Source organism: Emydura macquarii, unplaced genomic scaffold (genome assembly GCF_026122565.2).
Source record: "Emydura macquarii macquarii isolate MOO-44397 ecotype Brisbane River unplaced genomic scaffold, CSIRO-AGI_Emac_v2 contig_2417, whole genome shotgun sequence".
In the NCBI taxonomy this organism is placed as follows: Eukaryota; Metazoa; Chordata; order Testudines; family Chelidae; genus Emydura; species Emydura macquarii.
Genome location: NW_027132554.1, coordinates 394,521 through 422,474, shown reverse-complemented (window position 1 = coordinate 422,474; position 27,954 = coordinate 394,521). Strand labels below are relative to the sequence as shown.

The 27,954-nt window shown below is 57.5% G+C and overlaps 2 protein-coding genes across 3 annotated transcripts in view; one reads left to right on the top strand and one right to left on the bottom strand.

Moving 5' to 3' along the window:
* The first annotated feature begins 7,576 nt into the window (after window positions 1–7,576).
* On the top strand, window positions 7,577–12,355 carry TMEM141 (transmembrane protein 141). The gene is made up of 5 exons (XM_067561482.1): window positions 7,577–7,756; window positions 8,488–8,554; window positions 9,535–9,618; window positions 10,122–10,229; window positions 11,107–12,355. Exons 1-5 carry the CDS (start codon window positions 7,703–7,705, stop codon window positions 11,178–11,180), a joined length of 387 nt encoding a protein of 128 aa, XP_067417583.1. The 5' UTR covers window positions 7,577–7,702; the 3' UTR covers window positions 11,181–12,355.
* Window positions 12,356–14,034: 1,679 nt separating this feature from the next.
* ENTPD2 (ectonucleoside triphosphate diphosphohydrolase 2) overlaps window positions 14,035–27,954 on the bottom strand; it is a 35,895-nt gene continuing 21,975 nt past the window's right edge. Inside the window, exons 3-10 of one of the 2 annotated variants that reach the window (XM_067561467.1) lie at window positions 27,460–27,610; window positions 25,999–26,158; window positions 23,887–24,114; window positions 22,339–22,608; window positions 21,834–21,957; window positions 20,045–20,181; window positions 15,441–18,446; window positions 14,035–15,156 (exon numbers count right to left, since the gene is read on the bottom strand). In XM_067561467.1, coding sequence (XP_067417568.1) covers window positions 18,243–18,446; window positions 20,045–20,181; window positions 21,834–21,957; window positions 22,339–22,608; window positions 23,887–24,114; window positions 25,999–26,158; window positions 27,460–27,610 — 1,274 coding nt within the window. In that variant the 3' untranslated portion in view covers window positions 14,035–15,156; window positions 15,441–18,242. Of the gene's footprint in view, window positions 15,157–15,440; window positions 18,447–20,044; window positions 20,182–21,374; window positions 21,520–21,833; window positions 21,958–22,338; window positions 22,609–23,886; window positions 24,115–25,998; window positions 26,159–27,459; window positions 27,611–27,954 lie in introns of those variants that run through there. The other variant, XM_067561466.1, reaches the window with a different exon arrangement.

Below are 27,954 nucleotides of genomic sequence, written 5' to 3'. Positions count from 1 at the left end.
CTGGGGCCGCTCGGCTACTGTTGTTCCCGCTAGCGGCCAGGGCGTACGTCAGCCAGGGCTCACTGAGCGACACAAGAGCACCTGGCGACACAAGACGTGAATCCCAGGGAAACTGGTGCTCCGCGCAGCCCCTGGGGGCAGATGCCTCTTTCCCACGGTGCATCTAGTGACTGGTGTGGGGGGGGAATCACTGCTGACTCCCCCCACAGCCAGGGAGACGAGTCAGACTTTTCATAGCACCCTTATGTGAACAGAGGGAGCAAAAAGACCCCATTCGATGCACCAACCCCTCCCTTGTGCCTTCCTTCCCACCAGGCTGCTGCCCGTCACAGGGACGCCAGGCACCCAGGGCAGCAGGCCCCCGATGCAAAGAGCCTCCCCAGGCAAACCGCACTTCAGCGCAGCGGGGAGAACAGCTCAGCCACACCCTGGACGCCGAGCAAAACCCCAGAGGTACCAGCAATAACTGCATGGGCAGGGTGCGTCCCTCCTTTGTGGGGGTGAGGGCACGCAATCCTGTGCACACGTGTTTCCCGATGCACCTGTGTGCGTACCAGTGGATGTGTGCATGCATCCCTGTGCACGAGTGTGCGTGTGTGTGTGTGTGTGTTCTCTTCCCTGTGCAGGTGTGCATCGAGCCCTCCAGGTGTGTGTGGCTGGTGGACAGCATTGACCCTTTCCAGCTCCAGCAGCTAGTCAGAGCGGGGGGGCCTGGGGCTGTTCCAGGCGGCGAGCAAAAAGCGGTGCCAAGTCGGGATTTCTCTGCGGAGCTGTTCTTTACAAGGAGCACATGAAGCCTGGTTCTCCGCACGCAGGAGGAACCCAGAGCAAAAGGAGCAGCAGTTTCTCAGCTTACAGCCCCACCCCTCTTTACCCACCCGCCCCAAAAGTCTCGCTCGCTTTCTGCAGGGTCACCCTGGGCTTCCCAGCTGCTGCCAGGCTTCCTCCTTTCTGCCTCTGCCCCGCTCGCTGTTTGGCCTGGTCTCAGTTTCCGGGTGTTCGGCCGCCCTCAGACACGCGCGCACACACCACAACCCAGCCTTAGCGAAAGGCCCCCCGCTCCCTCAGCCGACCCCCTGGGCAGGGGCGCATCCCCCTTTTGGCTGCGGTGGGGAGCCTCTTGCCAGCTCAGCCTGAGGGATGTTAACGGACGGGTGCGTTCACCCCCTTCCCCGAGACGTCTGTGAGCGACGCAGGCCCCAGGACCCCTCAGCGAAACACTATGGACATGGGCACCGTGGGAGCGTGGATGCATGGGAGCGTGGGATGTGCCCACGTGTGAGCTGTGCATGCGTGTGGGTGGGTGGGTGTCCAGTACATGCACACGTATGAGCGGAGAAATTGCAGGAGGTTAAAACCCTTTTGAAACAGCCCCGGCCGGAGCCTTCCTGGTGTCTTCTTGTCTCACAAACAGCTGGCAGCAGCAGCCTTCCCTCTTGGGCCCCCGAGCTCGCCCAGTCCCAGGGCCGTGTCCTCTCCACTCAGCCGCTCCCGAGAGCAGAGGAAACCCAGGCAAGCATCCTCAGGCCAGCAGGGACCGAGCAACGGGCACCCCCCTGTCCTGGACAGCTTGGGGCAGGAGCAGCTCATGGCTCCACTGGGGAGCCAACGGCTCCAAGAGCTGCAGCGGTCACAGCCACAGAGCAGGTGAGTGCCCTCCACGCCGGGCAACTTCCCCTGCCCTGCACCCCTGTTGCTGGGTGGCCCAGCCTGCAGCGCCACACAGCCTGGCGGGCAGGGAGGCAGCTGTGGCCAGAGGACGAGGTTGTGCTCAGCCTTGCGGGGGGGGGGGGGGGGGCGCCATGCCATAAACGTCTGCACGCCTGTCCAGGAGCCAGTGCCACGGGGAGCGCGATACGGCTCCCAGCTAGCGTCCTGCTAGGGCAGGGAGGGCACAGCCAGGCCCTGCCATGCCGTGCCCCCTGCAGCGGGGCTGACGCAGAGCTCAGCATGTGGCGCACCGATGGGGCGACTGCAGCGGGCCGTTCCCAGCGTCTGGCTGAGTCCCTGGGGCCGCCCTGGTAGCACGGGCCTCTGGGCTGCCCCCAGCGTGGGCCTGGCTCCAAGGCCAAGGGCCGGCTCTCCGTAGCGGTGCGTGGGGCTGGGCGCGGGGCAAACAAAGCCAGCTGAGGCCTCGGCAGAAGCTCAGTGCCCGCACAGCCTGCAAATCAAACTGAACACAAAGGCCTTGAACTGGTGCCCGCCTCCGCCCCCTGCCCGCCCCCCAGAGCAGATGGAGCCGTGACACTTCCCGCCAGCCGAGGCTCTGCCGCAGAGCGGCTGGTGGCGTGACCGTGGCTTTGCTGTCTGCTCTCGGCCCTGCACAGGACTGGCCGGGGCTGCAGCCGGCGCCTGCCTGACAAGGAGCAGCCCTGGAGTCTGTGGAAGACAGCTGCGCCCCCGCGCGGGATCGTCAAGCTGGGCACGTCTCACCGGGGGAACGCCAGCCTCCACCCCCCAAGGGTGCCCACGAGAGCTTTCTGCCCACAGCAGCGGGCTGGCCGCGGGACTGGAGCTGTGTTTAGCACTGAGCAGATGAGGGAAGCTGTACCCCCGGGGACAGGCCAGCCACGCCTGCCTCGGCTCTGCCTTTCGGATTGGCTCGCAGGGCTTGGCCGCTGGACCCTCCAGCGTGGCAGCTGGCAGGGGCCGAGTGCGTTGGAGCGGGAGAGGACCAGGCGGGCTCTGAAGCCCAGATTCCCTGCTCTTCTCTTCCCTGTGATGGGCAGGAGGCCTTCAGGCCACACACCGAAGGGGATGCTCCTCGGAGACCAGCGGCTCTCCCAGGCCCGTGGTAAGTGGTCACTCTCGGGACATGCTCCCCTGTGCAGCTGGCGCTCAGGCAGCGAGATCCAGGGAGCAATGGGTGTCAGGCTGCACACTCGGCACTGCCAGGGCACCCCCACCCAGCACAGGCTCCGCCACCTGGGACCCATCAGGCGCCAGTCTGTGCCTACAGGCAGGGTTGCCCACCTTGCGTTTTAGTTTTTATTGACATGAAGATCTGAAGTTGAGTTTTTTTACTGACATGGTAAACTTTCCTGACATCACTAAAAACACCATAAGCGATGCGATAATGTCACAAAAGTGTGTCCTCCCACACAATATTCTGTACACGGGAATTTTGCAATTGTTTTAGCTGCAGTTAATTGATCAGTCAGGTTCTTTGAGCGTGTGCAGGCCTCAAACATAATGTTTTCGGGCCCACTACAAACTTGTAACCCGGACCCCTTCCACACACATCCCACAACCCCTCATCCCAGACATACAATCTCATGAGCCGTGAAAATGTGTTTCCTCGTGGTAATGGGGGTTGCATCCTGGGCCGGGCCCCCCAAGGCCTCTGGGCCCCGGTAAAGTGTACCCTTTCCCCCCCACGTGGGGACCGTGGGCGTGTGCAATAATAGAAAACAGGAAATGGATAAAGTCATGCTCAGTCTAGTTTTATGATACAAGAAGTGATTCTGAATGCCGACAAGCCATGTCAAATACAATACATTTTATTTCTACCCAATGTTACGGACATTTACATTTATTTACGGATTTACTGACAGTGTGAAAATTGTACATTTTTTTTACTGACTGGCCATAAATTTATGGACGGTTGGCAACCTGGCCTCCAGGGAATCTCTCCTGTCCTCTCCTCGCTGGGGGCTTGTGTGTTTCCCAAGTGATCCCCGCATACTTTAGCCACTTTCCTTTGGTATTGGTACTACCACTGCTCCTGGAAGTCCCAGCTGCAGTCAGGGTGCTACACACACAGTTCCTGCCCCAAAGAGCTTACAGCCTCAACAGACGATGGGTGGGAAGAGAAACTAATGCACGGAAAGGGGAAATGACTTGCCCATGGTCACCCGGCAGGTCAGTGATAGAGCTGGGAACAGAACCTGGGTTTCCTGAGTCCTTGTCCACCCCTCTAGCCACTAGGTCTCACTGCCTTCCCTTTTCTGCACCTTCGACCTTCCCATCCTCCCACGGGCCTCACTGCAGACCCTCCGCAGCTCCCAGTTCTCAGGGCTACGGCCCAGCTTGGGGGTCTGTCCTGAAGTAAATGGTTGGTGCCACCCAGTAGCCACCTGAAGTCACAGGGCTGAAGGCCTGAGCGTGGGAGCTGTGAGCTGGGCCCTGCCGCTCCCCACTGCTGCCAGGGCCTCTGCACTCCATGAGCAGGACGGCCTGGCCGAGGGTGAGGTCCACGTCTCAGAGTGAAACCCCGTGGCAATAAAAGCACTGAGCGCCTGTCTCTCTCCAACAGCTCCAAGAGGAGAGTGTGGGCCGGTCCAGCTGCGCCCCCTGGCACCGCAGCCTCAGCCTCCGCGGAGAGACAAGAGTTTGCAAGGGAAAGCAGCCATGAAAAGCAGGTAAGGGGGGAGAAGAGGTGGGACAGCGAACAGGTGACCCCCAGATGGGAGAGGGGTCATGGGCTGGCCCCTGGCAGGTCTCTGGGGCAGGAGGGGGTGCAGAGGGAGAGGTGTTGGGGGCTGGACGCTCAGAGCCGTTCCTGCTCCCGTGTCCTGTGATTGTGGCTGTTGCTGGATTCCAGCCCAGCTGGCACATCCATTCCACGCCCCTGGCTTCCCTGCACAGCACTGCCCCGACTCTGCTCTGGATAGCAGTGCAATTCCAGGGTCCATCTCCAGGGGGTGCCGCAGAGCTCTCCTCCCCTACGGCCAAGCATGGGCGTTTTGGGGACCAGCGCCCTGATCACCTCATCAGGCCAAGCCCTTCTTGCATAGGAGGAGCCCATCTGTGCTGGCCTCAGCCATCTCCCCCACCCTCGCTGGCGGGCACATGGCCCTGTTCCTCCTGCACCAGGCCGAGGCTGGTGGAGACGGGTGAATTCGGTCGTTTTTGCCTTCCAGGAACCACGCTCCTTTGGACGGGAAACTGAGGCCAGAGCGGCTTGTACTGGTGGGTGCTGACATGGCCACGCCCAGACAGCCTGTGGTCACGGGTAACACCCTGTGCCGTCTCCATGGTCTGACTCAGCGCTGATGGAGGCCTGGGAGGCAGGAAATCATCCCTCCAGTCTGGATTTCTTAGTGCGCTTGCTTGGGGTTCATACAGAATTGACCTGACCTCATGCTTCTACCTCCCCGCGGGGTCCCCCACACACCCTGGACTTCAATGCCTGCAGTGAAAGTGCCTGGGATCTCCACTGTCTCCCCAGACATCCACGGGCAGAGCAGAGAAACATCTCCTCTAAAGGGTGCTGCTCTGCAGGGAACCCGAGTCCCGGTGCGGGACTGGATCCACGACCGCTCAGAGTACAGGGTAACGACTCTCTGGGCATTGTCCCTAGATGTAAGCTCTCCTGGCTCATACACTACCCCGGTGGAGTTGGCTAGCAAAGGGATCCGAGTCCCTGCTTCCACTCCCTTTACCCAGAGACCGGCCTGACCTCAAGGGCTCCCCTCCCACTTTCCTGTGTGGTGGGGTCCTTGTAACCCCAACAAGCCTGGGCCCAGGATTCCTGGGGCTCGACCCCCCCAACCTTGTCGTGGTCCCTTCGGGCAGGGGCTAGGGTGTCCCCACTCTGGGCTACCCTCGCTGCACTGGGCGCTTCCCTGACCCGCTGACCACTGCGGAGGGTTCAAAGCAGATACAATTTATTAAACACACAGCCATCAAAAATGAAATTGAAAAAATAAAGAAAAGAGGAGAAAGGCTGAAGGAAAACACCCAATGCTGCCCCCTGGCCCGGGGGCCCCACCCAGCGTCTCTGGGGTGTGAGGGACGTTCACAGTCTGTGTCTCACACATCACACTGCCTGGCTGCGCTGCAGGGATGCCAGAGTCGGACACTTGCTCTGGCAGTGGCCACACGCCCCCAGATGCCCCCCAACTCCCCAGTCAGCTCCCGTCGAGGTCACGATCCCCCCGAGTCCAGCCTACCTCAGTGTGGCTCAGCTCGGCTGAGACGCTCTCTGGGACACTCCTCGGCCCCTCTGGTTCTGCTGCTGTGGGTCAGCTCAGCTCCCTGGGCTTCTTCTCTGGCCTTCTGCACCCAGCTCCAGCCCCAGCCCCAGCTCGGCTCCCTGGCCTGGCTTCTCCGGCCCCCCAGCCGCTGGCTGCTTTTTCCCCCTTAGCTTGGCCCTGCTGGTTGGCTCTCTGCCCAGCACAGGCAGGCAGCTCCAGCTCACGCGGGGGGAGAGCACCCTCTTGGCTCCTTCACTGGCCTGTCCACCCAGTCAATCAGGCTGATCTAGTGTGTCAGCCTCTCCCCACAGGCCCTGGGGGCTGTGTCCGTCCTCAAGAGATGCCAACCAAAAAGACCGGCTCAGGTTCGGTGAGGCACTAGCAGTCCCTTACACAGAGCTAAATAGCTTTGGAATAAACCATCTCTGCTGCCGTCAGGACCGGGATGTTTCCTGGACACAAACCACCCAAGGGAGGCTGCCCTTCAAACTCATTCCCCAGCAGCGGGTGCAACACCTTCCCCAGCACACTCACACGCATGCACACACACATCGTGCGTGCGAGAGGGGGCCACACAAAGCTTCACCAAATATGCCCGCTCAGCAATTGAGGGTGCCCCCCCCCACGTCAGCTGACACAAGCATCCCAGTCACAGAAGCAGAGGCCCAGACCATGCCTCCCTCCCCCCCACGAGACAAAGTCCCAGTCCAGAGTGGGACCCCACTGAGGGACGGAAAACGCTGGGATTTGCACCTTGGCACGTGCCTGGCTCTCCCCATTCTAGCTGCAGGAAATAATTTGCTGTTGTGCAAGTGCAGAGCGGGAGGCACCGCGTGTGTGTGGAATGGGGGTAGCTTCAGGACTACAACGAACAAGAACGAGGCACACTTTGTCATGCCACCTGCGTGCAGCAGAGGAGGCCACAGACAGATTCAGCAGCAAACAACTGCAGACAACACACACGGTCCAGTAGAGGCGCCCCCCACCCCAGCAGAGAGTGCATCGCACCAGGTGATACATTCACACCCTTATGGACTAGGGGGTCCACATACACATCCCCCCGGCCCAAGACCTTGTACTTGGGGGCTTTGCGTGCCCTGCACATGCAATGCACACTCACTCACTGGCAGCAGACATCTTACACATCCACAGCACGGGGCAGGCGCCATGCAAAGATGTTCAACACTACAGGGCAAAAACAGGCGTACACAAAACACACACACACACACACCCATTCACACATACACATTCACCCACAGAGCGTGCCAAATGTATACCAGCAACACACATCCACACACAGCTCCCACAAAGGCCCCCGTCTAGAGGAGGACAGTGGGTGGTTGCAACTGAGGCCTTACAGACACGCGCCACAACGAGCAGGCCAGCAGCCTATGCACCCCTGCACCCCCCTGTGCATACAACCCACACCCACGTGCAGACACACACACACAAATACATGCACCGGCCCACGCAGACACACGAGCACACCCAGCCCACACACGTGCAGACAGACCCAGGCACGCACACACGTGCAGCAGACACACACACACACGCAGGCACCCACACACGCTGCGCCGGGGCACGGCTGGAGCCAGTCCCGAGCGGGGCTGAGGACGGCCCTGGGCGAGCTGCGGCCCGGCAGAGCGGCGGCCCGGGCAGCCAGCCCGGCAGACGGTGCTGTGCGCCGGGGAGGACGGAGGAAGCAGGAAGGGCCGGGCTGGCAGGCGGAGCCTTGGCCGGGCGGGGCGCGCTGGGAGGCAGCGGCGGCGGCGCTCGGTGGGGCCATGGTGAACCTGGGGCTGTCCCGGGTGGAGGACGCGGTGGCTGCGAAGCATCCGGTGGGTGGCGCCGGGCAGCGGGGAGGGAGGCAGGGCTCAGCCCCGGCCCTCGGGGCTCCGGCGGGGCAGGGCGCACGGTCCCCGCGGCCGCCCGGGGCTCGCTGCGGAGACGCCGCCCATCGCCGGGGCTGGTGGGCGGGGAGGCGGGGCCAGGACCCCTGGGGCCAGGCCGGCAGCGGGCCAGGCGCACGGGAGCCCCCGGCGCACAGAGCGGGGAGCGGCTCGGCGCTGTACGCAGCCTCCGGCCCTGGCCGGGCCCTTCCACGCCCCTGCAGCCCCAGACTCCGGCTGGCCTTTCACACGGCCCTGGGCCCGGCCGGGGAGCAGGACCAGCAGAGAGCGAAGCAGGGGCCCGTGGCCCGTGGGCACCGGGGTCCTTTCTTTAACAGCGACCTATGCCCCCGAGCGGGGCAGACTCTGCACCTGGCAGGAGGTGAAGGAAGGAGGTTAGCTGGGACAGCAGAGGAGTGAGGAGCTGGCAGGTGCCCCTGGGGCGCTGATGCAGGGCGGGAGGGCCAGGTTAGCTCCTCCGGCAGGTTGCTGGGGGTCAAAGGCGCTGGAGCCGCTCGGAGAAGGACCTGGGCGTTGCGGGGGGCACTCCAAGGGGACCCACGGAGAAGTGGGTTGGTGCACAGCCAGGGAGGAGACACGAGCCCAGGGTTCCTCGGTTATGCTGGTTTCTCACCCTCGCCTCTGCTGCCCCCACCCCGCTTCCATTGCCGCTGTTGCAGGGGCTGCAGGAGTATGCTGCGTGCCAGTCCCAAGCGTTCATGAAGGGCATCGGGACCTTCATCACAGGTGGGTGCTGCTCCTCTCCCGGCAGACCCCTTCAGAGCCACTGGACATCCCGGGGCCAGGCTGAGGATCTGGGGCACTAACAGAGCCATCTCCCCACAACTCTTTGGCAGTCAGGCTGCCCATTTGCATTGCCCCCCCCACCCCTCCCGCCGGCTCATCCAGCTGCCAGCAATGGATGGGTGGGAGCAGTGGGCTGTGACCCAAAGCTCTGGGCCTCTTCCTCTCCGTGAAGGGCTGCTCCCACGCTGCAGAGCTTCGCTGGGTTTAACTGGAGCTGCAGGAGGGACCCGTTGAAAGCCCAGCCGCTCAGCGTGACAGTGCACAACTCCTGCAGGGGCCCAGCGCTGCAGCCATTGCGCTTCATCTCATGCTCTCCTTAGCGCTACGGGCGAAGCAGGCTGGGGGCCGTCGGTACGTGGAGGGGAGTCCTCCCTGGGAGAGGCCAGGCACAGCAGGGAGTGATTCTGCTGGTGGCACTACTCACCCAGTGCCCCAGCCTGGCACTCCGGGCTGCCGGCTTTTGGCTGAGACACGAAGTCAAGCTCTCATCTGTGTGCAACCAGCTCCCGGCCTGGGGGACTTTTGCAGGAGTCAGGGAATTAACCTGGCCACTTTCAGCTGCGTTATTGCATCCTGGCCCCCCGGGAATTCTCCTGCAGCTGCAGTGGGCTGTGGCATTCTTCACTTCCTGTCCTCAACTGTTGCCCTCGAGCTGGCTGCATTCCAGAGTGGGCTGAAGGGATCCCTGTATCTATGGTCAGCGATGCTTGTTCTGTGCCTTGGGGTCCCTGGCTGGAAGGCACTGTTATTGCCATAGATTAGTTAGATTGCAGTGCTGCTACCAGGCGACTTCCAGACGGCGAGGTCGGGTGGGGAGGAGGGAGGAGGCTGCCTTGCCCTGCCCTGAGGAGTGCACAAGCTGCCCCAGAAAAGTCAGCTCCAGTGACTGCACTGCACTCACGTGTGTCTCGTGTTAACAGGCACGGGAGCAGCTTTCCTCCTCCTTCAGATGATCAAGAAGAAGCTGCCCTATCCCCTGCAATGGAGCGTGCTGCTGTCTGTAGGTCAGTACTCCGTGCGCGCTCAGCCCCTCACTGAGCCCCCCTCCAGAGATGTCCCATGGCCGGGGGTGAGCATGCAGCATCAGACCTATAATGGTTACACCTGAGCAGTCCAAGGTCCTGCAGTTCACAAGAGCTGGGAACAGGATGCTCAGCTCTTTCTTGCCAGAGAAGAAGGACCCTCACTCCCACCTGGGGAGAGGCCCTGTCCATTTCTCTGTGATATATTTAAATCCCTGCTTCCCTTTCAAGTACTCAGATTGACTCAGGCCCCTGGCGCTTGCTCCCCCAGCTCCCCACCGGTGAGCATCTTCGCAGTGGCACCAGTGAACTTCCAGGGACTCACTCCTGATTCACACGAGTCCAAGTGAGATCGGAATTGAGCAACGAGTGAAAGGCGGCTCAGAAACCTGCCAGCTCTTTCCACACAGCCCCAGTTGTTCTTTGCAGATAGCAGGACCCCACCTGCTGGCCTTGGAAACCTCCCGGCCTCTTGGTGCTTTTAGGTGCAGGTTCAATCGCCAGCTACGCAGTGACCAGGAGAGAGACCCAGAAGTGTTCCAACCTGTGGATCTACCTGGAGAAAGGGCAGTCCCCGCAGGGAGCAGCCAACGGTGAGAAGAATTCACTGCCCAGGCAGCATTCCCGGACGTTTCACTTGCTGCTCTTGGTGCTGGTTTCACTTGAGCTGCATCTCCATTGCAGAAGGATCCTTCCTTGGCTCCAGGAACATCTTCTGCTTTGTCATTTAACCAGAAGGGGGTGGTTTTCTTTCCTTGGCAAAAACCACTATATAAATCCCACCCAGCCAGAGAGCTGGGCTGGAATTCCAGACCTTCAGCTGAAAAACCCAGGTCTCTGGTGCTAAAGGAGGATTTCCCCTCAGCAGCAGCAGTGCTTGGTCTTTTATCCTCTCTGTGGAGCAACCACTAGAGAGCACCACCCTTGAGGCGGTCACACTCATGCAGCCAGTACAGTGCAACAGCTGCCAGAGGACCTTGCAGCTTTGCCCATGTATTTGTCACGCTTTCGACACATCCATGAGTGTCTGAACGGGCTCTCACCCAGGTCAGTGGCTGTGTCGTTCAGGGGGGGAGAGATGGTTTGGTTCTGATTTCAGGTGAATTCCTAGTGCCTTCCCTGAAGCTCCACAGGAAGTGTGCAAAGGGTTCTTAGTCACCGGAGAAGGATGGGGCCATGGGACGCAATGGGCTGAGAAATATTCCCCACCCCCGCATTAGTATTCTTGGTCTTGGAATCATCACCTTGTAAGGCGATGCTGTGATAGCCAGGAGCATGGGGGAAACACACCCTGATGGCTTCCCCTTGACTGCTGAGTTCAGGTGTGTCTCCCCTTGAGATCCTGAGTGTTTGGTTTGCTGTCTCACCGGCTCACACTTATTGGAAGTCACAGGTGGGGAGAGGGTGGTTGTTTTTAGCAATGTTTCTGGCCGGTTTGAGTTCTAAATAGTTTTCTCTCCTCTGTTGCAGAAAATCTCCACAGTCCAGATCGCACTGAGAAGGCAGAAGCGAGGAGGAACAAATACGGAGACGTCATAGAGTAGCTGGGAGAGCGCAGGAGGAGGGAGCCTTGAACAACTCGGCTGGACCCCTCTGCAGCTCCATCCCACCGCCTTTACCACGCGTACGCTGTGATGGGGCTAGAGCCACATGGCAACGCCTGGGGAGCAAGGAGGATCTCCTCCACCGCCTATTACTGAGGCTCGGGGAAGGGCATGGAAGGATCTAGGGTGGGGTGGAGGTGGGGGACGCTGAGCCCCCAGACGGACTTTGTGAGAGCAGCAAAGGTTGGAATAGTAATAAAAATAGAGCTAAAAATGGACATTTTGGACAAAGATTAGTGGTGGCCAGGGTCACTTACAGAGACGGGGGAGACGGGAGAGAATGTGAAATCATTGGAGGGCTACTGTGGGGGAAAGGCTGATGTAAATGGCTCAGGATGGGGGTATCCCCCAGAGTGGGCTGGGGGATCCCAGTACCACTGCTGGGCCTGTCCCTGCCCTGGACGTCTGTTCTGTCCGCAGTGCTCACAGGGAATGGCCAGTAACATCAATAGCCCCGACGCTCTCACACCCGAGGAGAGGACACCCCTGCCCCCATCCTGACTGCCGCACTAGGAGGAGTGCTGGGTCTGTATCGGGGGCCATCTGCCCCCCACCTGAACCCTGCAGCAATATATCACACACGACCTCTGTGAAGAGAACGTTAAGGTTGCAACAGCAAGCGCTGGGCTGTTAGGAAAAGCCATAAGTAACATTGTCTGTGGCAATGGCTGGCTAGTTCTGAACAGTGCAGGAAATAAGGCCTGGGGCGGTGAACAAGGGGGAATACGAGCATTACGTGAGCGCCAGGCACACTGAACGGGGCAGGGGTCCTGTGGAAAAAATAGCACGAGATCAGGTAATTAAAGACTGCATCGTCATGCCTGCTCACGGGGGCGAGGGGACCCTCCTTCTGGCCTGGCCTAACTTTAGGGTGCTTGGCTTTGCAACCGCAGGAACGTGCTGTTAGCTGATGGGCTCCTCTTACTGTGTCCTGGCTAGTGTTCTCAGGCCAGGCGAGGTGCCTCCCTACGGGGTTAGCCCAGCTGCTTGTCTGGTCAGGCTCTGCCATGCCCCAGTCCCCTGCTTCTAGGAAAAGGGCAGCTAAGCAGAGCTGCCACCTGTGACAGGGACATATCTCCTCCTCCCCACTGGAGATTTCACACCGGAGGGGCCTGGCCGATACCATTTTCACAGGAGAGGAGGGAGCAGAAAGACCCCTGCAGCTCTGGGCTAATGCTGCTGCTTCCTCCCCCTGCCTTGAAGTGAAAAGTGGGTGGGTCTCCTCCCCTGCCTTCTAGGGCCAGCCACCTGGTATTCACATGGGGCAAGTGGCAAGGAACCTGGGCTGTCTGCTGCTCCTGCCCTTTGCCGGGTGCTGGCCCCGCCTGCAGGTTCCCCTTTTCTTGCAAACGCCAACCAGAGAGGGGGGAAGAGGAAAGCCCATGAGAGCACAGGGCCTGTTAGAAGAAAAACGACACAGTAGCATTCACCTGCCATTCGTATCAGAACCCAGTCAGTGCATCTTAAACCTGCCATCCCTGTCCTGCGGCTGCCTCCCCCTGGGCAGCTCTGACAGTGCCCCTGCAGCTGGCACAGACCATTTTGATGCCTATAGAAGATGTGCAGGAGGAGTGCGGGAAGAAGGATGGGTGGTTCCTGGACTCCACCTGCAGCTACGTGCTGCATCAAGAATCCAGCACGCTGTGTTTGAATGGGGCTCCGGAACTGTGCCCCTGGGTTGTACGAGTAAAGGGAGACTTCGAACATGTTCTCTGGTCCCCAGGACAAGCAGAGGGATACTTTTGAAACTCTAGCCACCCCCCCTTGGGAGTCTGACACTTGGAGGGAATGTGGAGCATAACCAGCCCTTAATGAACGGCTTGTCTGCAGGAGAAAACTGCGCCGTCAAATTAGTTTCCACACAACCGTTGGCACAATTTCAGTTTCACAGTCTAAAAACTACTGGCAGAGGCAGATGCCATCCTCCCAACATCCCCTTGCATGCAGGCACGGTGCTGTGGCTCTGCCCTGCCTCCATTTCCCCCTTGGGGTTGTCTGTATTGACCAGTACCCTCTTCTGAGGGTCTGATTTATTAATGGGTAGTGCAAACCAAAAAGCAAGAGCCCCCACCCAGAGTATACACCAGGCAGCAAAGACTCAGTTCCTCATCCAGGCCCTTTACCCGCTAGGCGATCTTGACCTAGAGATTCCTTCCCTGAGCTAGGGCCTGCTGGCTGACTGCAGCTCTCCTCCCCGCAGGGCGCAGCTCTGCTCCGCACTGGCTGGGTCTCCTGCAGCTAGCGCAGAGTACCTCTCCAACTGACCTAGGGTAGCTGTTGATCAGGTCCAGGGGCTCATTAGCCAGTAAGCCACCAGCCAGCCATCTAGGCAGTTCATTACTTACAGGTGGGCTGAGACGGGCTCATTTGCCTTACAGAAATCTGGCCTGGTGGGAAAACGAGACCTTGACTTCCCTTAAAGGGACCGGCCACCCTGTGACAATAACCTGGAAAGAACACACACTCTGCAAAGTCAAGCCCTCAGAAGGTGGGGCATGCTAGAATTAAGGTTTGCCATGCAGCCTTTCTTCTCCCCCTTGCACGCATGCATGATGCTATAAGTTCATTACATGCTCACATGCTATTTTTTAACACAGCCCCCGCCCCAGCCTCATTCAGCACTTTGTAAACCACTAATGAGAAAGGACAACTCACTGCTGAATCTCTCCACATCGAGTTTATTGAACCAAATATCTCCCCTTTCCAAAACTCAGGAGACCAAATGTCTGTGCCCCTGGCACAGAGCAGAGGGGTGCCGGAGGCCCCTACCAGAGCAGGGAACTGCTTTAGGTGATTATGCCCACATGATCCCTGCTCCACTCTGCAGAGGAAGGCAAAAAATCCACCAAGGTCCCTGCCAATCTGACCTGGTGGCAAATTCCTTCCTGCCCCCACATCTGGTCACCAGTGTGACCCCGAGTATGTGATCATCTAGGAGTAGAGGAGTCACTGTACCACCGCAGGGGAGTGGCTCATCTCGTCCGGTTGTTGCCAACATCTGATGCTTCAGAGGAAGGGGAAATAACCCCAGCCTGCATCTGGCCAGTTGTGCATTGGAGGGAGGGAAATTCCCTCCTGAGCCCTGAAGGCGGCTGGATTATAGTTACTGTCTGAATGCTAAACTGCAAGCCTGCCACGCATTGCGAGGGCAACGCAGAGGGGCCTGTTCACTACATGGCCTAGAAGGGAGGGAATATGGAGGGTCCCATGCCCTGCCCGCCGGGCAGCCTCTTGTGATGGATGCCCGCTTAGCTCTTCACGGCACCTCCTTGGGAGCGGCAAAGCCCTATTTACTCCCGTGGCAAGGCCATCAGCCACGTCCATCCATTCACCCATTCTGTGACCCTTCGCGCAGAGCTCCTTTCCCTGGCCCCGACGCAGCCATCTGCGTGGGCTCTCCGGGGCGTTGGGTACCTTTGTGACAGCCCATCTGTAACTCATGAAGTCAGTTTGCCCCTGTCCTCTGAATTACCAGTTAAATACTTAACTGCCCCTAGTTGGCTCAGTGGCGCCGCCCAGCAGGAAGCGGGTCTCTTGACAACTTTCTGGCTGATGCTCGTTCAAAGGTGATCCCGGATTTTTAAAAGCCAAACCAAACACACAACGTGACATTTCCATCTTCTTTTAATAAGCAGAAGAGAGGCAAACTGATGGATTCTATAAGAGGCAAGTAATCACCCCACTTTGGCTCCCATAGGACAGAGAGAAGCCTCCCATTTGCCACTTCTCTTCGCACGACCAGCCCCGCTGCGTGGGGTTTGTTCTGCAGAGGGGGCCACCTACAAAGCTTCACCCCCTGATTTGTAAAAGTCAGTTAGAGGCTGGAGATGGACCAAGTCTAAATATCATCAAGGAACTGTCTGAGGGAACAATCATTGACGGGGACGCATGCCATTGCAATGGTTGGCCAGATACCCTGAGGAAAAGCAAGAGGCTTGTTTAAATAAAAAAAAAATGTATCCATAAAACTAGAGTGTTCCCAGCAGGTATCCAATCGTGTCTGAACAGCACATTCAGAAAACAAGAACCAGGGGAAAAATCCACACGGGGTGTTGCAAACAGCCAGCTCCCCCCAGTGGGTCCCACACTTTTGCCCCTTGTAGTGGACCAGGGAGTCACCAGTCACCAGTCATCCCCAGGGAGGTACCTTGCTAGGGCTCCTCCTGCCAGCTGGGGCCAAGGGTTTCCCCCTCTTTGTACCTCAGGCTGCAGAGAAGCACCATCTCCTAGCCCAGGGGAAGCTTCTCATCCAGCTGCCACACACCTTCTAGCAGCTTCATTCATGTCCACCCACCAACTCCTCCAGTCCTGCTGGGGGCAGGGGAGGGGGAGGCAGGGTTTAAGTACACCTGGAGTAGCCCTTCATTGGGTCCAGGTGTCTCTAACTGCCCTGCAATCATCTCTCCTCTGTTTGCAGGAAAAAGGGCTTTTGGCATTCTTGGGTTACATACTGGCCCTGGTATGCCCTTTTGAGGTCCTCTGGCCTGACTTTATCACAGGGGTTTAAAGTAAAGAACTATTGTGTCCCTAAAATAAGCCCCAGAACAACCAAGGTCCAGCTGTCAACTCACAAGTTGTCCTTTTGTCTCACTGGATTGCTAAAAGGTGACAGCTAAACAGATCGCAGTTGGATGACTCCATCTCCTCACCAGGAAGGGGGGCTGCGCCCGGGTGAGCCATGGAAAGAATAAAAATCTGGCAAATCAGCTGGTGACTGAAAAGTTGTGAGGAAGAAAACTTGCTTAAAGAGTTCACTGTCAAGTTGATTGAACTGCCCCTGTGCTGCTCAGCAGAATAAAGCTATTTGAGAGCAAGCACCCAAGTTCAGAGCAATTACAGGAAAATGATTTCCTGGGACGTGCTTATAAAAAAGTGACAATTTCTGATGCAAAAGGGACAGAACCTGAAAGTGATTTTTTTTTAAAAGCAACGGAGTGTCACTGTTTTAATCTCTGTGTGAGCTAAAGCAACAGAGGAACTCAGGAACCCTGCCCTGGTGACTGCAGTTCGTATCATTTTGTTACAGCTATTGGGGAATGGTGAGAGAAACTAGAAATAACATTAAACTGTTTCATGCCGAGAATGAGGTTCACTCTGCAGTATGAGCAGCGGATATTCGGGGATGGAGGGAGGGGAGGGTAAGTAGCTGGGAAAGCCATTTTGATTTAAACTGATTTTTTTGTAACTAACTGGCTAAACTTCCAAACAGTAATCATAGAATTCCTGTTGCGTGTATTGTCCCTATACCACCGTCCCCTCGGTTTGATTGGAATATATCTTTCATTGTTGTTTAAATTGATTGCAAACTATAACATCCACCCCGTTTTCATACTGACATCACCCGCTCAGTGAACAGACTGAGGATATACATTTATTAGTGGGATTATAGTTTGTGATAAATTCACCACTGTGCGATTATATTTAGTATAGGCTCTTCCTCTGCAGCGATCTGATCTTTACATCTTAATAAATGTCAAGACTGTGTCAAATTCTCTTTTAAACTTAGTAACCCGTTCAAATATTGCCCTGGGTTTTATCAGCTGCAATTTCCTCCTTTCTCTTCAGATGCTCTTTTTGATTGATAAAATACATACATATCCAAAGAAGTCCCAGCTCCGGGCATCAGCTAAGCCGCACGATATTCTGAGAACTCCAGAGAGAAGCGGCGCTATCAACTGATCCACTGAAACTGTTCACCAAAGGTGTAAAGTATTGCAGATGCTGCCTGTCGTCCGAGTGCCATCCCACCCGTTCACAGCTCTGAGCTTTGCCTCAGGAAGTTTTGGAAGAGCTCAACGGGGGGGATAGAGTCTCCACCAGCCTAGGGGTGTCTCAGGTTGTAGCTGCCCTTTAACAACATTTATTTGCCTTTCCATCTATAATCCTCTAGAGAGTTTACATTGTTATTTTTTTGATGAGAATTAAAACACAAAAATCCCTGTTTGATCTTCCCTGCGACTAAAGACAGATCCTCCCCATCTCCTCCCCAGGCTGATTAGACTGGGGGGTGGAGGGTTTGGGTCCGGTGTGTCTGCTGGCAGCTCAGAGAAGATCTCAGGTCTCAGTGCTGCTCACGGGAACCTGAGAATTTTCTCCATCACGCCAGGTGGATGGTTTCTGCTGCTCCCTAAGGTACACAGGGCACCCGTTCAATTACACTCACTCCAGCTCAGGTGCCTGCCCCCACCCTTAATCTGAAAACTTCCCACTCAGCAGGAGGGATAGGTTGGGAGCAGCAGCATATTGAAAACAAACAAAAACAGCAAGGCACTGAGTTGTGCTGCTAAGAGTGGAAGTCACCCCGCCTGGGCAGCGCTGCTCTGTCTAGATGGAGGGGCTTCCTGGACCCAGGGCGAAAGCCAAACGCCACTGGGATCAATGGCCGAACTCCCAGAGATTTCCCGGGTGCTGGGATCTGGCCCTTGCTCAGAGAAGATAGTGCAGGCCCAAGGATAATACCCAGGACCTCACGTCACGAAATTCCTGGAAGGGACTGGACAGGGCACCCGGCCGAGCTACTGCAGGGAAAAAACCTTCTGGAGAAGCTTAGGTAAGTAATACTCTCCACCCCACCCCGATGGATGTGAGTATCAAAACCTCCCTTCCTTTGCACAGAGCCAGCCACCCTCAGGCTGCTGCTGTCCGTTTTACAATGTGTCTGGTCTCGGTCTGGTGGCAGGCAGAGGAGGACACCCCAGATCTGAGTGTCCAGGTTCTGATGCTGCTCCAGGATGCCCCAAAGGGGGCATGCTAGGAAACCATTTGCATTTGCTCCTCATGCAGCTCCCTGGGTGTCAGTTCTCTTCCGTCCACTTCCCCAGCTTCCAATCAGGGAGGAAACAAGGGCAACAGGACGGATTTCCCTCAGGATTACAAAGCAACGGGTACCGGGGACACATGGGGGCCTCCAGGAAATGGTCACATCTGAAGTAGGTAGGATGATGGGCCGTCTGCAGGATCAGCGGAGCTCACGCACGTCTCCTGACGTCTCTCGCCCCCGCCCTACATGGTGCGGTGCTCCTTGCCGGACTGGAGCAGGCAGAACACCGTCACCAGTGCCGTCAGGATCACAGCCACGAAGAGGAGGATGAGGACAACCCAGGAGCCGTAGTCCGCACCCTTCCGGAAACCCACCTCGTCCGCCGGGATCATGTTGGTGAGGTTCAGCATGTAGCCCAGGGCCCAGCCGATGGAAGTGTCCCCAGCCTGCGAAAGCAGCGAGACCAAGCAGCTCAGAGCCTGGTTAATAATGACGGCTCAGCAGGGGACGTCTGCACCGCAGTGACACACCCGCGGCTGGCCCAGCCCAGCTGACTCGGCTCACGGGGCTCAGGCAAAGGGGCTGTTTAACTGCGGTGTAGATGCTTGGGCTGCAGCCTGGGCTCTGGGACCCTCCCACCTCCCGGGCAGGGGCACCATGAAGGCCAAGAGCTCGTACCCTAGTTCCTGTGCAGGGTACCAAAAAGCGCCACTTTAAAAAGACACTAGCCAGGTAGGCAGCGCTGCCTGTTTGCTTCGCCCTTGCGTTATGTTTCCGGAGGAACTGGGCTTGGCAGGCCAGATCCTGATCTTGTTTACACCAGTGTAAATCCAGAGTGACTTCAATGATATCAGTAGTGCCATTCCTGATTTACAGCAGAGTAACTGAGACCGGAGTCTAGGCCTAGTTTACCCTTTCCATAGTCCGTAGCTATTTTCCCCCGTGGAAAAGGCCGTGTGAAGTTCTGTACAGTGTGGTCTGTCCCCCCCCAGGGGCTAAGGAGGTGTTTAAGAACATAAGAACAGCCATACTGGGTCAGACCATGGCCAATCTCAGAGCTTCAGGGGGAGTGTACAGAACAGAGCAATTCTGAAGCGATCCACCCGTCGCCCAGTCCCAGCTTCTGGCAGTCAGAGATTTCGGAACATCCTGAGCACGAGGTTACATCCCTGACCATCTCGGCTAATAGCCATTGATGGACCTATCCTCCAGGAACTTATCTGGTTCTTTTTGGAACCTAGTTATGCTTTTGGCCATCCCACCATCCCATGGCAATGAATTCTCCAGGTCAACTGTGTGTTGTGTGATAACTCCTCTTGTTTGTATTAAACCTACTGCCTATTCATTTCAGCGGGTGACCCCTGGTTTTTGTATCGTGGGAAAGGGCAGATAACATTTCTCTAGTCACTTTCTCCTCACCATTCACCACTTTATAGACCTCTACCATATCCCCCTTTAGTCGTCTCTTTTCTAAGAAGAACGGTCCTACTCTTTTTAATCTCTCCTCATGTGGAAGCTGTTCCATGTCCTTGATTATCTTGGTTGCCCTTCTCTGAACCTTTTCCAATTCCACTATGTCCTTTTTGAGATGAGGAGACTGGAACTGCACACAGCATTCAAGGTGTAGGCATACCTTGGGTTCATATCGTGGGCATCTTATTTACTGTCTTATTTTCAATCCCTTTCCTAAAAGTCCCTAATATTCTGTCAGCCTTTCTCAGCACAGCTGTGCATCAAGAGGAAGTCTTCAGAGAACTAGCACAATGTCCCACTGGCCATTTCTCCTCCTTTGATGCCTCTTCTCCAGCTCACAAAAGTTAACGACCCATTTCAGCTAAAAGCAAATGTCCAACCGGGGCACCCGGCAGGATCCCTCCTCCTGCAAAAAGTCTTTCCTGGAACTCATTTCCTGCAGGGATCCTGGCAAAACCCATTAGACTAGGGCTTCCCCCCATCACAGGATGTCAAACAATGAAAGACATGGACAGATGCTGCCTGGCACAGCCTGGCTGACGGCATGACCCCATCTGGCCCAAATACCAACCTTTTTCTGGAAGGCGATGTTGGGGAAAGAGCTCTCATTGAAGCGGTAGCCTTTGGTGGTCAGCAGATAAACAAAGTTGGCAATCATGCAGTAATCCGGCAATCTCTTCTCTAGGTTTTCTGGGGCTTTTGCAGCAGCTGGGCATCATGGGAAGGGAAGAAAGGGGACAGAAATCAAAAAGATGCATCTTCCCCACTCTGGCCCAGCAGAATCCAGTTACAGACTCTGCGCTGGGGGAAATTGGGACGGTTTCCTGCTGTGTCTGAGAAAACTGGGAGCCGTGGTGACTCAGGGCTGCCCTTGCGACATGCTCAGGGCACTGTGGCATTGCTCTGCAGAGCGGCGTAAAGGGGCCTCAGTGCAAATGCAAATCAGGCTCTAAAACCCCTTCAGTTCAAATTCCTTCACTGCCACACAGGCTATCCTGGAGGGTCCGGAGACACACCAGCTAGTCTCTGCCCTGCTGTCGTCTGCTGGCCACAACATCGGCCTGCTCGCACCCAGGGGCTTGGGTCCTTCCCCACTGGTTGCAAGATGTGAGTGTTAGCACGCTCCAGTTAGCCAAGCCCTGCCGTCAACTCAAGGGACAGGGCCTGTGTTTGCAGGGTGACAGGAGCCCCAGCAATGGGACTGAATGCTCAGAGAGCAGATCGGCCGAATCAGGAGCCATCTACCGGCCCTACACTCAGCGCCACGGCATTTCGCCTTGGTCCGTTTGGACGCAAGGCAATAACTTTTGAATGCTGCATCCGATCCCTTCCAGAATTTCAGGGGATGTTCTAGGCATCCATGGGCAGAACCCTACAGCCTTCCAAGGGGCGCAGTGGGGGCAAGAAACCCAGCTGGCTTCAAGACCGAGCTTAGTAAGTTTATGGAGGGGACGGGATGATGGGACAGCCTAGTTTGGCAATTAACTGATCTTAGATGACTAGTGGTAAATATGCCCAATGGCCTGTGAAGGGATGTTAGATGGGCGGGTTCTGAGTTACTCCAGAGAATTCTTTCCAGGTGTCTGGCTGGTGAGTCTTGCCCACGTGCTCAGGGTTTAACTATCGCCATATTTGGGGTCAGGAAGGCATTTTCCCCCAGGGCAGATTGGCAAAGGCCCTGGGGGTTTTTCACCTTCCTCTGCAGCATGGGGCACGGGTCACTTGCTGGTGGATTCTCTGTACCTTGAAGTCTTTAAATCATGATTTGAGGCCTTCGTTAACTCAGTCTTAGGGTATGGTCTATTACAGGAGTGGGTGGGTGAGGTTCTGTGGCCTGCGTTGTGCAGGGGGTCAGACTAGATGATCATAATGGTCCCTTCTGACCTTATAGTCTATGAGTCTGTGATTTGTGGGGTGGAAACTGGGGACACAGGGAGCTCCTGGCATACGGTTAGCAGACACAGCAACTTCAACCAGGACTGTCTCTCTCTGCGGTTTTCAAACGGGGGGATGCGAGTTCTCGTCAGGGGGAACACGAGAACAATCCTGTAATGGGCGGACAACACGTTTTATTTAGTAGCTTCGGGCAATCTAACCAACGTTTAATCTCCTTTCAATTAAAAGTGCAGCTGCATGGGTGCATGGTTCCTTTCTTGTGGAGCGTGCCCCTGGGGGGGCGCAGAGGAATGTTCGGGGAGGGAGCACCACCCCCACCCCAACTCACTTCAGTGGGCCACCCAGCCTGTGAGTTATCATTTTTGATTGCCCTGCCCCCCCCCCCCCCCGCCCCGCACAGAAATCCCGGCCGGTCTCCCAGCTTGGCGGACAGGCATTTGATTAGCCCTCTGCCCGCAGGGCACTCACCTCGGCCCAGGTGGCATTGCAGATGGCTTCAGCAGCAGCATTGAGATCATCTGGCAAGACCACGCTTCTCTTCATCACCGTCCGGATAAAATCCACCGTGTAGAAGAAGGCAGAGAAGGCCTGATGCAGGGGAGAGAGGGAGATAGGAGGTGAGAAAGCAGAGGCTCACTAGCACACTCCTCGGTTTCCCTGCTGGGACAACAAAGGCAGGGCTTGTTGATTCAACGTGGGAGCAGATTTCGGGGTATATTCATCTCACCTCCACGGGGCAGCACTCTTGCTGTTAGCCATTGCACTGAGCATATCCAAGGCCCTATTCCCATTCTAGCAGCCTCCTTTTGCCAGGGGCCTAATTCCCCCGCTGCAGGATAGGAGGGGCTCCCCTTGAATTCAGCAGGAGATGCGGGCTCTGGGCTGCCCCATCACAATACGTTGGAACCAGCACGAGAGGCCCGGAGGCTGCCGGGTTTCCACTAGACCTGGAACCTGGAGGACACTTACAATGAAGTTTCCCGAAAGGCCGGGCTGGAAAACCCCGTCGAAGGAGCAGCGGGAGAAGCTGCAGCCTGTGAAGTTGAAGAGAGTGTTCACGTGCCGGCGGCACTGGGCCGCGTCCCCGGATCCAGCCATGTCAATGGTGCCTTGGGGGTCGTAGCTGGCAGGCCTGTCGTCTGCCGTGCAGGGAGAGTCGTAGACATCTTTCAGTTTCAGGTTCATTTGGTAGCCTTTGGGCCAGCAGGGGTTGGACACGCTCGCTTTGTAGCCGTCAGCCTGTTGGGCAAGGAAAAGGCACAACACCAGCCTGTCTCTCTCTGCAGCTACCACCGCCACGAGGTGGTCTAGGGACAGGCAGCACGGTGTAGTGGGTGGGGCCAAGGACTGGCGATCAGAAACACCCGCCTCCCAGGTCTGCCCTGACTCACCATCTCACCCACCAATCACTGCTGTGTGCCTCAGTTTCCCCATCTGTAAAAGAGGGGAACCTCCCCTTCATGGGGCTGCGAGGTTTCAGTAGGGACGGTGCTTTGACAAGATAAAATGTCCAACCCTACATGTCCACTGCTGTCTCCTATGGCAGGGAGGGTGCACCTCAGCCCAGGCAGATGAGTAACTCCTGACTGGCACAGCCTGTGCTGGCAACGAAGAGCAGGAGAGAGGACAGCTGGCATTCCTGAGGGGTCAATTTGAAAGCACCAAAGGAGTTTAACAAACGTGTGTGATGTGAAATGTATGCCAGGCTTTGCATCAGCACCAGTTGCATGGGGGAGGCTGCAGGGCATGTGCTCCCATCAGCTCTCCCACAGGGGGGCACCGCAGGCAGGTCTCAGCTAAATAGGTACGTTTCGAAAACAAAAATTGGTTAAAAAAATAAGTTTGGGGGTTTTTTTTGCAAGGGAAAATGCAGAGCAAACAAAGGGCTGGTAAATGGGCAATTTCTGCAACCTTCCCCTCCCCCCAAACACCTCCCCCGAGCCCAACTCCCTACGCTCACTCCCTGGAGGGGGGGCGCAGGGGGTCTAAGCCTTAGGTTTGAAATTCCCAGACTTCTGAAAGCCCCCAGGTTCAAACCCCCGTCGAGGGAGCTCAGCCCTCCATCCTTGGCAGGGTGCTGAGAGACCCGCGGGCTGTTTCCTGTCGCTCGGAGAGGTGGCGTTCCCCAGGCGATGGGAAAACCTCCTCCGGTTGCTGTAATGCATGTCTGCACTAGCGTGCCATGGCTGTGCCCGTCGGGCACACCTGGCCGAGCCCCCTCTGCTCCATGGGGCGCTCTAGGCCTCTTAGCGGGTGCTGTAAGAAGCTGGGCTCACGCTGGTGCCCTTAGCTCCCCGTTGGCGAGCTGCCCTTCGCTGGGGGGCACATGAGGATCAGGGGGAGAGACGCAGGATATGCTCCAGAGCCAGGGAAGCAAAGCCCTGCAACGCACTCAGTGTCCTAAACCTGGAGCCCTGCGTGTAGCGGCCTGGCTGGGAAGGTGAGCGGCGGGGGGGGGGAGGGGGTTAAATGCTGGGAGCTCAGCCACGCACGCCATCAAGGAGAGCCCCCCCGTACCTTCATGATCCTGGACAGCGTCCTCCTGAGGACCTGGTCCCTGCCGTAGCACAAGAAGCTGTGGGTGTAGACCTTGTACGTCTGCCCGTAGAGCCGCAGCGTCACCTCGTTCTGGGGACTCTCGATCTGCGCCTGGGTTTCAAAGGTGATCTGGGTAGAGGCTCCCCCCAGGTCCATGGCTCCCAACGTGGGTTTCTTTGGCCGGAACCACTGCCCGATCCAGCCGTACTGCGGGGAGGGGGAACGGAAGCAAAGCCGCGGAGACGGTTAATTGCGAGACGCCTCGGCTCAGGCCACGCCGCCCGCCCGTCTGCTCTCGGCCGGGGACGCTGCCCCCAGAACAGCAGACCAGTGTTAGAGCAGCGCAACGATCCACTCAGGGCCCGATCCGGCACCGCCAGTGCTTCCAGCATCACACCATCAGGACACAGTCTAGGGAGGGGCCAAGCACCATCCACACTCACTGACCTCTCTAGCGGGGAGGGGGCTCAGCACCCTGCCGCCATGGGGCATGACAGCTTGCGAAGGAGGGTCCCTGCTGGAGAAGGAAGAGGGACTGGTCCCCGGTCAACAGCTTGCATTGGACACAGGGATCCCAAGGGGTTTGTTCTGCCTAAGGCCGGGACCCGGGAACAGGATTGGCCAGGCATTCTGAATGTCCCGCAGCTGCGTACATGCCACTGACTCAGCTGCACGTGTTCGGCTCCCGCTGAAGGCATCAGAAGCTGCTGGCATGTAGCTGCGGGTACAGTGTGATCCCAGCACATCCCTACCTCTTCCATGGCTGAGCAGCTCCATCAAAACCCCCATAGCATGGGCCGGGGACCTCCCCCTGCACCTCCAGAATGGGCGCCACAGCCTCAGGGCATGCCGGTGATCCCCGGTTTCGTTGCTGCATTGGCTAGGGAGCCCCCTGCATTTCTACCCGGCTCAAACGCTGCGCGAGCAGATCCACCAGGGGCTTTGTTGACAGCAGCCTCCAGGTTCCCTTTGGGGGCTAGAGAGAATCGGTCACTGATGGGGACTGAATGAAACCGATGCTGGGAAGGCGGAAGGAAAATACAGCTTCACAGAAGAGCCTCTGTGCCCGCCTGAGATGAATGAGGCCCATCAACAGGGATTGACGGACACCCCCTCCCCATCATATACACCAGCCTTGGAAGAACCACAGGGCTGGCAGATACTGCAAAAAACCCCTTCGCCCGAGGGAAAGGCTCGACTCCCAGCTGGCCTGTTTTTAAACGAGGCGCACGTGCGCAAAGAGCCAAAAACAACACACGAAAAGTGATTCCTTGCAGGTTTCAGATCTGCATAGAGATCCAAGAGACAAACCACCACCAAAGAGCAGACAAAATCCTCCGATTCCGTTCCTTGTCCCCTGCCCTGACTGGCTGTCTTACTCGGCCTTGGTTTTCTCTTCCCTTCCCAGCCCCCCCTCGCGTTCACGGCTAAGATCAGGTCCCCGTCCCACTGTTCTTCTAGGGGCTGGCTGGAGCCGTGGGCCCTTTGCTACTTCTGTACAGCAAACCCAGGCCACACGCTGACGTGTGCCTACGTAGGTTTTAGACCTGTCGCCGTGTATCTGACTGACAGCTTACTTGAGCATCTGAACAGCAGCTACTGCTGGCCAGTGACATTAACAACACCTGTGGGCTCAGAGGTTTCTACCACTCAGCTCTCCTTTGCTCTGGAGAAGGGCTGATGTCGCTCGCCCCACGCAAGGGGCAGGGTTTAAAAAGGGTCCAGGCCGCGAGCCTCTCTCAGACCCTCGGCTTAACAGCAATAGCGTTTCAAGAGGTCTCGCCAGGTGGCCTTCACACCTCAGTGCAGTGAATGCGGGCAGGGGGGTGTCACGTCTCTGGCCCAAGGGTCTCCACAGAGCAGAAGTCACTCGGCAGCACCCTGTTTGAAGGTGCCTATGCAAGGGACAAGGTAACAGTTTTTAAGGAGGAAAAGGGGGGTCCTAGATAATGAGGCAGCCCTGGAGATACGGGTTGTTTCTCCCCACTTCGCTGCTGAACCAGCTCCCTGTCAGGTGAAAGACGGGGTGAGCCCATGTCTGCCTGGGCGCTGGAAGGGATCATCCTAGGAAGCCAGCCCTGCCGTGCATACCTTGATGAAGTTCTCCAGGAGATAATTAGCCGTGACCCAGCCAAACACTCCCTCGTCTTCACCCGACAGGATTTTTGCCCCCCGAAAGTCAAAGGGGTAGGACTTCAGCGTCGCGGTGACTGCACTGAGGACGCTGTCCGAAGCCCGGGGGTTCGTGAGGCTACGGGACACACAAAGCAATGCTCCATTATGAGAGAAAAGAGGCAAATGTCTGCACAGAGAGGATCAAACCGTGAGCACCTCCCGAAACCACCCAGCACAGTCAGGGCTGTGCAACAGGGCGCAGAGGGAGACGGCTCTGCAACCTCCATCCCTCAATGAAGGGCAAGGGTTATCCTGACACCTGGCACAGCTACGGCATACGAAGGACCAAACAGGGGTGCCTCTCAGGCCTGGCAAGGGGAGTACCCAACGAGCCTCAGACAGGAAGGGTGATCAATAAGCATCCCGGCAGCAACCCAGGAAGGCTGCAGGAGCCACCTCTTCCAGTGAAACTGGCGACTGCACGGGACTGGCGCGCTGCACAGGGCTGAATGAGGCACAGAACTAGGGGGTCTCTACACCCGATCCGCAGAATGGCAGTTCAGTGTCTCCTTCACAATCCAGTGCAGAAGACTGAGGGAACCACTCAACCGGACTACAGCTGGTGTTGGCCCTCGGTAGGCATCATCCCGCCCGTCAGAGACTGGGATGGGGGTCCTGCCATTGCTCCTCTGACAGGGGTTCTAAGCTCATCTCTGCTTTTGCTGCCTGGGCAGCTCCCTTGCTGCGTTAGGGAGGGGGGAGGGGAAACGCTGCCCCGTAAGTCCTGCCTGCATGGGCCAGAGAAGGTCCATTCCTTCCTTCCTCGTGGGCCACGCTTAGACGTGCTTCTTGCGAGGGTGGGGCCGTGCAGTTCTCCAATCAGTGCAGGTCTAATGCAGGGTATTTATCCTTGCTGGATTTCGGACAAGGCGACCCAGGGGCCCAGGCAGGGCTGGGGGGCTCCTAGGGAAGGGGAGCGCTTGCAACTCCAGCCAGCTTTCCCTTACAGGAAAGGAGTGGTGGAGGACCCTGTGCTGGTCTGGCCCGTTCTCCACCCCGCACCCTCCCTTCCCAGCCAATGGGGCAGCAGCTCTAACCCCTCCGGATTAGGATTCATTTATTTGCACTAATGCAGAGAATGTCCTTCGCAGGATGTGAAAAAGGAGGAGACCATCCAGGGATATATTTGGATCAAAACGTGTTTATGGGGATGATCAACCCCCCTGCAGCTCCACCTTCCTGGGTCCTATGAGCCCGTTATTCCATTCACACCCACTAGGGGGCTCCTTGCCCCTTCATAGGCTTGGACTTGGGCGCGGACCCAGGGGTGATAATTCACAGGAGGGAGGTGGAAGGGGTTAACCCAAGGACGTCCCCACAGCCCTGGCCTGTCTCTGGGCCTGGCAAGGGGGAGGGGGCTCGACAGCGAAAGCTCACTTCAGCAGCCTCATGCCAGCGGTGGCCCCCAGGTAGAGGGGGGTGAGCGGATGCCTTTCCTTGGGGATGTCCCTCACGGCCTGGTCGAGACACAGCTTCAGGCTCCTGCCGGCGTCTGGGGGGGTCTCTGCGTAGCTGGAGATCCCGCCGCCTGCGGGCGAGATGGAAATGAGCATCGGTTCCTGGCCGCTCGGTCCAGGGGGTGCCAAGGAACCGGGGGGGCGCAGGAAGCACCAGCACCAGGGGGGTGGGGGGGGAAGGAGTGTGGGGGAGGGTAGAGCGCTCCCCACAAGAGGAGGTGGCAACTGCGGGTCTCCCCAGCCAGCTGTCCCCCAGAGGGACTCTCCACCCACATGAAAGCTATGACCTAACCCTTCTTATGGGGACGGCAGGGGGGCAGTGAGAGACATCCCCCAGAGTGGGGGCCCCACGCGGGCCTTGTGCGAACAGAGCAGGCAGCGTGGGTGGTCTTGGCTTGTGTACGCCAGCCACACC